The following is a 13,496-nucleotide window of genomic DNA, read 5'->3' on the forward strand; positions in this document are numbered from 1 at the left end:
GGGCTGGGGGCACAATATATTTGGACCATATCGGTTATCTCTCGTATTAGCTGATATTGCATATTTCATTTTAATGCTCATTTCTCAGATTTTTACATTTAGATTACCTTTACCATTATCAAACACTAACTTTGAAAGCTAATTTTTTAAAAAAATGAATAACGCTGTTAAATGTAAATGTTACAGATCTCAAAATGTATAGCCACACTGTACATTATAATGTTGTGATGCTTAAATTCACTTGTAGTGTGTTATTTTTAATATATTTATTTTAACGAAATAGTCTACATTTTTATATCAGGGCATATTATTAGTTATCACAACATAAAAATAATTATTGGCTTATTGGTAATGGCTAGAATTTTATAATTGGTGCATCCTTTCATACTCAGACACATTGTGATTTGTGCTAAAGGTTTGGGTTTAAACACCTATAAATATATACTTAATATAAAAACACCAACATTTTGTCCTTACAGTTCATGGTGGAACTTCAATATCTGCATGAACCTTTTGAGGCGAAGCCTGAACTCTTTGTGCCAGAGACAGGTAAGTTAACAATGTCTGTGTGAATGTATTTAATGATGTTTTTCATTTGTTGTTCGTTTACCTTTTGAAAATAAGGATAATTTACTATGTATGATCTGATCTTTATTCCAGTTCATGGGCCTTACCTACAGATAATTGAGGAGCCAAAGCAGGTACAACAATCTTCATATGGTTGTTTTATTTGCTTCATTTCCACTGTATTTGACAATACTGAATGTGCAGGCAATGTGGGATAATTCCAAAGCATATGCACTGGAATTCCCCAAAAACAGGGTTTTATCAGTGAGTAAGGTGTTACGTGAATAACACTGTATGTGTGCGTTACAGAGAGGATTCAGATTTCGTTATGAATGTGAGGGCCCATCCCATGGTGGTCTGCCAGGGGCCTCCAGTGAGAGGAACAGAAGGACGTATCCCACAGTCAAGGTGGGTTATGCCACAGACAATGTCTGTGTGAATGTATTTAATGATGTTTTTCATTTGTTGTTCGTTTACCTTTTGAAAATAAGGATAATTTACTATGTATGATCTGATCTTTATTCCAGTTCATGGGCCTTACCTACAGATAATTGAGGAGCCAAAGCAGGTACAAAAATCTTCATATGGTTGTTTTATTTGCTTCATTTCCACTGTATTTGACAATACTGAATGTGCAGGCAATGTGGGATAATTCCAAAGCATATGCGCTGGAATTCCCCAAAAACAGGGTTTTATCAGTGAGTAAGGTGTTACGTGAATAACACTGTATGTGTGCGTTACAGAGAGGATTCAGATTTCGTTATGAATGTGAGGGCCCATCCCATGGTGGTCTGCCAGGGGCCTCCAGTGAGAGGAACAGAAGGACGTATCCCACAGTCAAGGTGGGTTATGCCACAGGTAATTGTTGCGATTAAGTTTTTAAATTAACAGTACATTTCTAAACGCACACTTCCTTCCTCTACAGGTGTCAAACTACGTGGGTCACGCTCGCGTAGAGATTCAGCTTGTGACACACACAGACCCCCCACGTGTTCACGCGCACAGCCTTGTGGGTCGCCATTGTAGTGACAACGGGATATGCACCATTGATGTCGGGCCTAATGATCTCACAGCACAGTGAGTGAACACTATTACTGTTCATCATGCTCATATGATCCCTTTCTTTGTTATTATGATTAAAGTGAATTGCGTAAGGCATTGTGAGTGTATCATCATGTGACGCTTGTGGCTTTTGTGTAATGTTTGTGTGTAGTTGCTCAATCTTAATTCATCCTCACATCCTCTATGTCTAGATTCAGTAATTTAGGCATCCTCCATGTCACTAAGAGAGGAGTGGTTGAAGTATTAACGAAAAGGCTGAGAGAAGAGAAGAGGAGGATAAAAGAGCCTGGATATAAATTTACTGGTAAGTCTGTGATTTCATTATTCAACTGGACATACAGTAACTCTTTACTGCATACATTCTCATTTGATGCGCTTTCTCTCTCTTACTCTCATACAGATGCAGAGGAACAAGCTATTTTGCAAGAGGCCAGAGAACTGGGCAAAAGCACGGACCTAAACATTGTGAGATTAAAGTTCACTGCTTACTTGCAGGACAGCAATGGGAGTTTTACAAGAGCCTTGAAGCCAGTTGTCTCCAACCCTATCTATGATAGTAGTAAGTCCTGTCAAACAACATAAGCGAATTTATGAAATTCAGTTAACTTTTAATAAGGACTCACCTCAAAGTTGAGGGGTCATCTACCAAAATAAACTAAAATATGCATAAGCTATGATTAAAGAGAATATATACTGTATATGTAAAAATATATAAGATATGAGTAAAATCTCATTTTCTTTTATATCATATGTAGTTTAAACTAATCAAATACCTGATAAGTTACTTTTTTTTTTTTTATGAATGTAATTAGTTTAGCATCTTATTTTATTTTACAATTTAGTTTTACTGTAAAATTGTTCTATAATTATAGAATTTTCTCTGTTTAAATGTAATTGTCACTTTTTTTTTTTTTAGAAAGAAATTACTTTTATTCTGCAGGGATGCATTAAATTGATCAAAAGTAACAGTAAAAGCTTTCACATAATTACTGAAAATTTCTATTTGAAATAAATGCTGTTCTTCTGAACTTTCTATTTATTAAAGTATCCTGAAAAAAGTCTATCGTTTCCACAAAAATATTGAGCAGCACTTCTTTCAAAAAAACATTTACCGACCCAAACTTTTAAACGGCAGTGTAAATTAGAAAAGTACATGTTGTTATATAATCTTGTTACAACTCATGTAAAATGTGCTGATCTTTTGCCCAGAATCACCAAATGCTTCGAATCTGAAGATTTCCCGCATGGACAAAACATCTGGATCAGTGCTGGGAGGAGAAGAGGTCTTTCTGCTCTGTGATAAAGTTCAAAAAGGTTATTATGATTTTCAAATTTCAAAAAGGATTGACAGTCCTTCCCATCCTTTTAGATCAAATGATGTTCATCTCCTTCATTTCCAGATGATATTGACATTCGTTTTTATGAGGAGGAAGATGATGGAGGATGGGAGGCATTTGGAGACTTCTCCCCTACTGATGTCCACAAACAGGTTTGTTAAAAATTGACAAATGCATAAAATGGTTGACTATTCCAGATTTTGCCATCAGAGGCAGTTTAGACTTTTACAACGAATGTTTAATAACACTGTTTTTATTCCCATCAGTATGCGATTGTGTTTAAGACCCCACCATACCGCTGCACAGATATCACACGTCCTGTCACGGTCTTCCTGCAGCTCAAGAGGAAGAAGGGAGGCGACTGCAGCGAACCCAAACAGTTCACGTATATTCCTCACAATCAAGGTTAGTAGTGCTATATTAAACATATAGTCCTTAAACTGAATAAAGCATTTAAACCAACAGATTACGGAAAACTGTTCTAACATACGTATGGGGACCGTTTATATCTCATTCAATAGATTAATTGTTTCACTTCCTTTTTGGCATTATGTACATTATGTACGTCTGTGGTTGGTTTCAGCAGTCATTAACCCAATGTCACATGATCCTTCAGAAATCATTCAGAAACAGTTCTTATCATCAATGTTAATAACAACAGTTGTGCTGTTTAATATTTTTGTGGAAACCCTTGTATATTTTTTTCAGAATATTTTGAAGAGAATGTTCAGAAGAACAGTGTTTATTTGAAATCTAATAGAATAGAACATTTTTGTAACATTGTAAATGTCTTGCTGACATTTTCTTGATCAATTTAATCCATCCCGGCAAACAGTATTGAACATATTAATTTCTTACTAAAAAACTTACTAACCCCAATCAGTAGTTTTGAGCCATCAGATGTATTTCTCACATTTGATGACATGTTGGCTCCTGTTTCGCCACAGACAAAGAAGAGGTTCAGAGGAAGAGGATGAAGGCACTTCCTCAGCCCTACGATCACTGGCGGGGAGGACCTCAAGGAGGAGCAGGGGCCTTTGGAGGTCCTGGATCTGGAACAGGAGGAGGAGGAATGGGAGGAGGTATAGCATATTATATTCCTAAACTCAGAGGCTTCCTGTGTAGATTGCCAATTAAATTCCTCCGTTCATATATGTAACATAGTCAATTTCACCCTTAGGTTTTCAATTTAATCCGATGGATGGTTCAGGGTTTTTCGCTGGTGGATGTAGTGGATTTAGCGGCGGGGCACAGATGTCAGGCTCCACCCCACAGGCTGAAACATCTCAGAATCAGTCGACAAACACACAAACTCAGTCTGGCTCTCAAATGCAACAGCAGCTCTTTCAGATTGGTGAGTAGAATTATGCTAGCTAAACTCAAGACATTGAGATTTTAGGTGCATATGCGCTCAGTGATGTATATTTCCTTCCTGTATTGTTTCCAGCCACAGCTCTGCAGAGTCGTGCTACTTTGATGGCAAAGTGCTCTGCTCGTGCTTTGTTACAGTACTGCAGCACAGGGGATGTGCGCCCTCTCCTGGCTCTGCAAAGACATCTGTGTGGAGTGCAAGATGAGAACGGAGACACGTATGTCTTTTCACATCTCTGCCTTAACACGTCGACTATACTAAATTAAATACTTGGTTATTTTTTTTACTTTTCTAGTATAGTTAGTGTATTGTAAATTACTTTGGATTAAATTATCTGCTTAATGAATAAATGTAAATAACAGTGTAGTGACGTTTTTAATACGTTTAACAATGAAGATGGAATGAAGAGGGGGAATAAGTGTAAAACAATTGTGATCAGACTTGAAATTTTAATCTGCATTGTATATTTTTCCATAGTCCTTTGCACTTGGCCATTATCCATCAGCAACCTGGTGTGGTACAACAGCTTATTCAGGCCCTGAACAACACTCCACAGCAGAAGTTTATCAACAAACTCAACAACCTCAATCAAGTAATTTAACAGATATATGCTCTTTTTAAACTACCAGTCAAAATTTAAGAGATTTGTATTTTGTTATTTAAGAATTTTCATTTAATTTCTATTAATATTTTTGAATTTTTTGCTATTTATTTCATTTGAATATTTATTTAATTTTTATTTTGGTTTCATATGTCATGTAAAGTTCATCTTTCTTTTCTTCTTTAGGCTCCACTGCATCTGGCTGTGATCACAAAGCAGGCCAAGTTGGTTGAGATGCTGATAAAAACAGGTGCAGACCCGAGCCTGCAGGACCAGGAGGGCCGGACAGCGCTTCACTTGGCCGCTCACACCGGTGATGAGGCCATACTACGAGTGATCCTGGGTCTGCTGGGAGAGCGCCATGCCCATTTAATAAACTCTGCTGACTTCTCAGGTGAGACATACACATGGAATTGTCTCTCAGTCTTCACTGAAATGGCGCTTCAGGTTGCATCACACATGTGAACATGCTGTGAACATCTTTTTTACCTCTTTCTTAGGTCAATATCCAATCCATCTTGCAGTAAAGAAAGATGGAGAGCACTGTCTTCGATTGTTGGTGGAGGCAGGAGCAAGGATTAACATGCCAGAGCAGAAAAGTGGCTGCACCGCACTACACCTGGCAGTGAGGGACAACCTTTTAAAACTGGCCTGTTATCTAATTACCGAGGTAAAGGACCTATGGAGTGCTAAAGGGTTGAACAGTTCAGATTTCTTAGTTCTTCTGTGGCCATAGTTTCAGTTTAGTTCAGTAAATACTTGTTACATCACTATTAGGGTATCACGAAGTAGGACATTTGAGACTGATAAAGATGACCCACTTTATTGTTCAAAAGTTTGAGGTCTTTTTTAAATGTTTTTGAAAGACTTCTTTTTGCTCACCTAGGCTTCATTTATTTGATGAAAAATACATTAAAACAGTAATATTGTAAATAAACTTGCAAAAAAAAATTCAGGATTCTTTGATGAATAAAATGTTTAAAAGAATGGCATTTTACTTTTGATAAATTTAATGCATCCTTTCTGAATAAAAATATTAATTTCTGACACCAAACTTTTGAACAAGTGTATTTTACATCACCATAATCAAACAGATATGAATAGTTCTGTCATTCTCGAATATCACTGTGATGAAATACTGGAACGGTTTCTCCTGATTTAACACTTCTTAAGCATAAAGCCACCACAAAATGTAATGTTTGTTGTTTCTGTTATAGCTGAAGGCTGATGTGAATGCGTGTACCTACGGGGGCAACAGTCCTCTTCACTTTGCTGCCAGTCAGGGCTCCCCACCTCTCTGCTCCATGCTGATAGCTGCAGGTAACTGAGAAACCTTCTTTCCTACAAATTTAATACAAATATGAGGTACTTAAACATCTGTGAAGGCCTAGAAACCACAATGAAATGTCATTAAGAACATGGTCAGGCTGCTCATGATGAAGATGAACATTTACTGGATAGCATGTGATTTTTAGTAAGGTCTTTGTCCACATTTTCATAATGTATGACATTCATTAATTATGTTTGATTAAAGCTGTTTGATTAATGACCTTTGTCTTCTTTTTTTAGGTGCTGATAAACGCATGGAGAACGACGAGCCTCTCTTTTTCCTGAGCTCGTCTTCCTCAGATGAAGATGACGAGAGCGAGAAGAATGAAGTCGACAGGCAGCTTCCAGATCTCATGGTTCAGCAAGTTCACTGCATGTCGATATCATCTGAAAGAAGAGCATTTAACCCACGCAAGAGACCTGCTGCGGGACACACACCATTTGATCTGGCCAAATGCCAAAAGGTTTCAACTTTTGTATCTGTAATATCCAAGTATAACGTGTGAACATTTGAAGGTGGATGAATAAATACATGTTATAGGTTTAACCTCATGAATCCCCACCGTCTTCCTCAGGTTAGAGATCTTTTAGATGGAAGGAAAGGTCCAAAGCCCAGTTCACTCGCCCCCAAGAGGACCAAAATAAGCACTGAGGAAGGTAATGAGACTTGGATGCATGCTTTATGTCCTCACAAACTCATGCTTCTAGCATGTGACTGATCTGTATTGGTCCTCCTACAGTGAACCAAGGTTTGGACAGTGAGGTGCTCACGAAACTGTGTAGTATTCTCATTGAAGACCACGTACCCTGGAGAGAGCTGGCGGAAAAACTGGGCATGCTCACACTCACTCACCTGTACCAGGATAGTGCCTCACCCTGCCAGAAGCTTCTCGAGAACTACCAGGTAAGAGACTGTCGTTGTTCTCACGAATTGGCAAATTCTGTTATATGTTAAATAGGCATTGGCAAGTTGCTGTTTGGAACAGCATACTAGCATACTGATGACTTTATCTCTATAGTATAAAGTATGTGGCACATTACGCAAATTTTCTATATGCATGGATTACTTGGATGATCATTTTATTTGCCAAAATGTGCAATACACATTTTGGCAAATAAACATTTGACTCCTTGTTGTATCCCACAATGCACTGCATTTGGTTTGACTTTTGAAATAACTGCATTTGAAATAACTTTTTTTTTGTTTGAAATGAACAAAATTGAAACACTGACCAAACTACATCCTATATGTCTTCGAAACAGTGTATTGCCTTACTTCAAATCACTAGCTTTATAATAATTGTAGAAACTGCAGACTTCTGTCATTCATCTTTCTGTGTTTACGTCATATTCATAAATAAAAAATAAAGCCAGACTAAGCTACCACTACTATATGCAGTGGAAGGTGTCCTAACAGTTTGACTCCACAACAAATGGACACTGACGAGTTTGCTAGCAAAAATGGAAAGCCACAATGCTAGTATTAAAACACCGCTTTTCAGAAATTGTTATAGTTTGCATAGCATTACATTTGCTGTGCACGCAGTGACAAGGTTCACAAAAAGCGTTAATGTTGGTAATCTCTAAACCAGTTTTTAATTTGGTCTATTTTCCTTATTACCTACCAGCCAAATAATAATAGTTTCTACTGTAATCTGATATGAATTGCAATCATTAAGTCTAATATCAGTAAGATATAAAAACTTTTGTAAACTTGATTTAAAACAATTGTCAAAACGGCAGCTGCAACTTACCGGCTCATAAAACATATTTTCGGATATCAGTTTGCCTTTGGTTATTGGGGGGAATTTAATATAATCGGTGAGATTAGCACGAATGCATTTAACCTGTAACTATGGAGTCAATATAATGCCACATATATATGCCGCATTATATTGACTCCATATGTAACCACCATGTGCACAGCACGTGACCCAAGCCGTTAGATTCTCCCGAAGGACAAATCACGTTATTACCAAAAAGATGTTCCTCCGCAGGAAATGTTTAATTTTATGCTCCAACCGCTAATTTTATGCTCCAACGGTACTAAAAAGTACCTAGTGTAGATTTACATATTTTTTTGACTTTTTGTTTAACTGATAAGACTTTCTCTAACAAAATATTAAATATAGAATGGATTGCTTCTTACACAAATAATGTAAAGCAAATACATGCATACAAATGCATTTTAAATACATTTTAATAAATGTATTTAGTATTTACTAGTATATATTATATTTTAATATCTAATAAATGTATTTAATGTTATATATATATATATATATATATAAAAAATTTTAAGAAGAAGAGTTGTAGATTGTATCTGTCTGGCTAGAAGGATTTTGTATTTGTGCGTCAAGTTGGCATCCTTTATGAATGATTTATTAAGCTTGTTTATTTGCTTGTTCAGTTGAGTGGTGGTCCTGTGGACGGCCTGGTGGAGGCGCTGCAGTCTCTGGGTGTGAGTGAAGGAGTGAGACTGCTGAGAGACAGCCAACCCAGAGAGGACAAGCAGAGCACAGGTACAGGTTCCTCTCACTTCTGACACCGACATAAAATCTGTAATCAGTAGATTGTGAATAAAACATTTTTCCTTTCCAGATTCTAAAGAGGACAGTGGCTTTGGGAGTCAGTCCATTGAAGAGGAGATGGGAAATCCTGCAGTGGCCAATCACTGATTATCAGGATCTGTTCTTTGAGGACAACGTGGCACTTTATTTGACTGGTTTTTCAGGTGCGAACTGGTGGACTGTTCATCATCTCAATAAAGTGGAAATACGGCACAGCACGGGAGGAATTGAAAAGGATCGTTTTGAGGTCAAAAGCCCTCGCTGGTATTACATAACAGCAAGACAACATGACAGAAATCAGTTGCTTTAAGATACTCAAATCTCCCTGGTCTGGAGTGAAGCTATAGTCTTAGTGCAGACAATTCAGTACTTTTATCTAAACAACCACTCGATTCCTGAGATTTCACTGTAAAGCAACTGTCATTTCACAACCACAGCTGTAATCTTGAAATATTTCTGCAGAATGATCTGATATGAATGTTTCTAGTAAGCTCTGTTTAGATATATGCAACCTTTTCTGATACATCTGGATACATCTATCTAATACTGTTTATTTATGTGTATGTTTGGTTGCAGTTATACACTTGTTCAGAGTAAATATGTTTGTGTTTTAATAAAGTTCATTATTCTGTGTCTTATATGTTGACTGAATAAATATAGTAATAAGAAATCTGCATATTAGAATGATTTCTGAAGGATTGCGTGACACTGAAGACTAGTAATGGCTTCTGAAAATTTAGCTTTGCCATCACAGGAATACATTTTATTTTAATATATATATATATAAAAACAAAGCAGTTATTTTATATTGTAACAGCATTTCACAATAGTACTGTTTTTACTCAAAATGCAGCCTTGAGAGACTCAACACATAAGAATATAATAATTGTATTAGTATTGTAAAAGTATTTTCAAAAATCAAATGAAACCGTTATCTTTTCAAAACAGATTTATTTTGCCTATGCCTTCAAAACATAATAGCATTTTTTACTGAGTGGCTGTAACATAATATTCACATTATATACAACTAGAATGGATAACACACCAAACACAAAAACTAAGTTATTTCTTATAAGTTACATTTACAGCAAAATCTTTGGGTGACACTAAACTACTTGTAGTGGTCGAGTGCTCCCTATAAAAACTTGTATAGAAATTTTTAGTCAATATGCTTGAGTCATAAACAAATACTCAAGACAGATAATGAATGTTCAAAATATATAAATAACTCTTCCTATTATTCATAGTGCAGTGAAGCGTAACACTATTGAAGTGCCATTTGATAGAATTTGGGTCCCAGATCATGTCAAAGTCATTTTGTTTTTTGTGTCCTAAATGTCTGCATTTGATCTATACGCTGGCAGTGTTAACAATCAGTTTAGATCTTCATGGCCTGGATTTGCATTAGAGTGTTGTTTTACAGGTTTTACAATTTCTTGGATCAGTTATGTTTCTGATATCAACAGAACAATTCATGAGGTTATGATAAGCAGCACAGAAGCTTACCTTCACTCTCCTATAAAGCAATACTTCACACAAATTCATTTGAACATAAGAACACACCAGTTTGTAAACAGGTAGAATTATTTCCGACCAAATGACACTCCCTTGAGCAGGTCTCTCAGTGCAATTGAGGTATTAGACGTGGCTACTCTGAACAACCCAGCTTTTAGTGCCTCCTGTTTCACCACAGCACTGAATGGATCATAAATTTGAAAATAAGTGCCTGAGAATTCAATGGCTCGGCCATATCCAAAGGGTTTCAACAAAGATTTTGCATCACGTCATTATCAAACTCAATACGTATTTTAAATACACATTACACTACATAATACGATGGGGTCGATTATTGTGATGGATTTTAACATCCGTTTCACATGGTAATTGGTCATTGTGTCAATGTGCACTGAGTAAAGTCATTCAGACATTCCTGTTGAAATGATGACAGCACGTAAAGTAATCCCTTGTGAAAAAGAAGTGCACTTCAGCATACTTTTAAAAAGAGTACTTATTGGACACCTAGTTGCATGCTTTTTGCAATTAAATGATAATGTATTATAGTTTAAATGCAATAATATATTAAATACAATTAATTGCATTTCACGTTATCTGTAGTTTCATAATAAATTCAATTGCCTTTAAAATACGGTTAAAATATACTGACAAGCATTTATGGTAGACTAAAATACACTTTAATGTTCTGCTAAAACTTGCATATCATATATTTAAAACATTTTTCTAATTACACATTTGTAATAAAGTTGCAATTTAGTACATTTAAAATATAATTATCTTAAATGTAATATATAGAATTTTAATCAAGTACTTTACTATGTTAGTCAATACATCAAAATAAGTGTACTACTTTAAAACACAATAAAAGATTAAAACAATGACTTAAATGTACTTTAAAGTAACTGACATCATTACAAAGTGTTACAAAACAGACAAAAAAAAAACTGTACTCTAGGTACACATAAGCGGCCTTAATTTCATTAATATTATCCTCAAGTACAGTTTCTTAAAAATACACTTTTAAGATTTGAAGTACACTACAATTAACCAACTGTACTCTAGGTACACATAAGCGGCCTTAATTTCATTAATATTATATTATCCTCAAGTACAGTTTCTTAAAAATACACTTTTAAGATTTGAAGTACACTACAATTAACCACACTTATTTTTCACAAGGTATGTGCTATTTGCACTGTCATTATAACTAGTCCGCTATCAAGGTATAAAGAGAAATAATGCATTCATATTCTTAGTAATTATACCAAATGAGGAACTGATTGTCTTCAAACATCTTAGGCATGCTTTGAGACGTGCTTTAAGAAGGTTTAAAGGACTATACAGACTAAGTTCTTGAACTTCCCATAAGGAGTTAAAGCGCTTGATCGACCTCAAATGATGAAATTATCTAAAAAGCAAAATCTACAATGCTTTCAATAAGTGAACAACACATGTCCACACAATAAAGAGACTCGCTTCTCATTTGGCTGTCGCTCCCAGGGCCACCAGATGAAGTTTGCACTTCAGCTTGCTCAAATGAAAAGCCACGAGTGTTTAAACCGACGATCAACAAGCATAATACACAGATAAACCAAACAGGTTTGTGGCGAAAACACAGACTGACAGAAATAAGACAATGTGAGGCTGGTGCTCCTTCTCATCTGCCCACTGGCAGATCTGGGTTTGCGGTTACTGGCCAGAAGAGCATGCTTTACCAGCGGTCACGTGGGGCACAGCAACCCCAACCACAGTTTCGTAATCATGACGACTTGAGAACAGCCATCAAAGTAAACTGCAGCCGTCCTGGTAGCGCTCTATATTCAGCCCATGAATAGAGATAAACAACCCCTTCCGCTTGGGTTCTCTCACTATTTGACAGCCTGTCTGTTGCTGTGTCGCTGACTGTCAGAGCGTTTGGTCCTCTTGCTGCTGCCGCTGCTCCTGCTCGACTCTTTGGTGCTGCTGGCATAGCTGTTGTCCTGGGGTAACGTGGGGCTGGAGTGGGCCCTCTGCAGGCCGCCGTCATCAAACAAACGAGCCTCAAACGCCTCCAGGTCCGTTTCCCCCATGCGGATCTTAGCTCTCAGCAGCATTGCATATGTTCCGTAGCGTGTTTTCTATGAGACACATTTAGGAAGATGTATAAATGGAGTGAAGAGTGAAGGAAGGAAGAGTATAGTAAAAAATGTTTTTACCTCAAAGTCCATGTACTCTTCCCTTTGCTTGTACTCTTCTTGGTCCCTACTTTTGGACTTGCGGTCTTGGGGCGTAGAGCGCAGTTCCTGGAGCTCAGCAGAAATGGCTCGAAACCGTGTCTCGTGAGACTTAAGCTGCTCCTCCTAGTATCATAATAAAGAAAAAAAAAGCTTTAAGAATTTTTTTTTAATTAAAATTCAATAAATATATTGTTAAAAAGTAAAAACTGTCAGTTTAGATCTTGCAATGACAGAAAAAGCCTCATTTGAGGATGATCGTTTTTTGTTAATTTGTAATTTCCTAAAATGTCACTAAATCTATTGTTAAAAAGGGAAAATAATTACGCAGTAAAGCAGCTTTGTGAAAATATAAATATTTGAAAAACATTTGTTCGGCCTATCAAATTCATGGTGAACCAATGTGCAAAAAAAATAAAGAAAAAAAATATATATATAACTTCATATGGTACAACCACTCAAACAATTATATGAATTATTATTATGAATGAATAATTTATGCTATTTGTTAAAAATGTTTAACCTTGAAAAATGTATTTAAAAATGTTTATGAAAATAATGAACATTCACATGTATACAGGTTTTAAATTTAGTAAACACTTTAGTATAGGGACCAATTCTCACTATTAACTAGTTTGTAACATATTGGCTGTTTATTAGTACTTATAAAGCACATATTCTGCATCCCGAATCCTACCAAATACCTCAACTTAACGACTACCTTACTAACTATCAATAAACAGCTAATTAGGAGTTTGAGGCAAATGTCATGGTTAATATTTTGTTAATAGCAAGAATTGGACCATTAAGTGTGACCTACATTTTTGCCAAACTTCTTCACATGAGCTTGCATTTCTGGTCACCGGCATTCACATGCATGTGAATAGAATTAACTGTAGTGTGATGCCCTTTAATAGAGAGAGAGAGAGA

General features: G+C 36.3%; 2 protein-coding genes across 3 annotated transcripts in view; one reads left to right on the top strand and one right to left on the bottom strand.

Moving 5' to 3' along the window:
* Positions 1-9,476, top strand: part of LOC107601822 (nuclear factor NF-kappa-B p100 subunit-like) — an 11,168-nt gene extending 1,692 nt beyond the window's left edge. For both annotated transcript variants that reach the window (XM_016294130.1, XM_016294131.1), the window contains 21 exons: positions 480-549; positions 661-701; positions 877-975; positions 1,493-1,644; positions 1,821-1,933; positions 2,030-2,188; positions 2,839-2,943; positions 3,030-3,118; positions 3,233-3,371; positions 3,914-4,048; positions 4,147-4,320; positions 4,414-4,555; positions 4,816-4,930; positions 5,126-5,333; positions 5,440-5,609; positions 6,157-6,259; positions 6,509-6,732; positions 6,844-6,925; positions 7,009-7,172; positions 8,679-8,790; positions 8,870-9,476. In XM_016294130.1, coding sequence (XP_016149616.1) covers positions 480-549; positions 661-701; positions 877-975; positions 1,493-1,644; positions 1,821-1,933; positions 2,030-2,188; positions 2,839-2,943; positions 3,030-3,118; positions 3,233-3,371; positions 3,914-4,048; positions 4,147-4,320; positions 4,414-4,555; positions 4,816-4,930; positions 5,126-5,333; positions 5,440-5,609; positions 6,157-6,259; positions 6,509-6,732; positions 6,844-6,925; positions 7,009-7,172; positions 8,679-8,790; positions 8,870-8,946 — 2,673 coding nt within the window. In that variant the 3' untranslated portion in view covers positions 8,947-9,476. The remainder of the gene's footprint in view (positions 1-479; positions 550-660; positions 702-876; positions 976-1,492; positions 1,645-1,820; positions 1,934-2,029; positions 2,189-2,838; positions 2,944-3,029; positions 3,119-3,232; positions 3,372-3,913; positions 4,049-4,146; positions 4,321-4,413; positions 4,556-4,815; positions 4,931-5,125; positions 5,334-5,439; positions 5,610-6,156; positions 6,260-6,508; positions 6,733-6,843; positions 6,926-7,008; positions 7,173-8,678; positions 8,791-8,869) is intronic.
* A 2,001-nt stretch (positions 9,477-11,477) lies between these two features.
* LOC107601823 (PH and SEC7 domain-containing protein 1-like) overlaps positions 11,478-13,496 on the bottom strand; it is a 29,118-nt gene continuing 27,099 nt past the window's right edge. Inside the window, exon 17 of the mRNA XM_016294132.1 lies at positions 11,478-12,401. Coding sequence (XP_016149618.1) covers positions 12,222-12,401 — 180 coding nt within the window. The 3' untranslated portion in view covers positions 11,478-12,221. The remainder of the gene's footprint in view (positions 12,402-13,496) is intronic.

Source organism: Sinocyclocheilus grahami, unplaced genomic scaffold, assembly GCF_001515645.1.
Source record: "Sinocyclocheilus grahami isolate Dianchi unplaced genomic scaffold, SAMN03320097.WGS_v1.1 scaffold313.1, whole genome shotgun sequence".
Taxonomy (NCBI): Eukaryota; Metazoa; Chordata; class Actinopteri; order Cypriniformes; family Cyprinidae; genus Sinocyclocheilus; species Sinocyclocheilus grahami.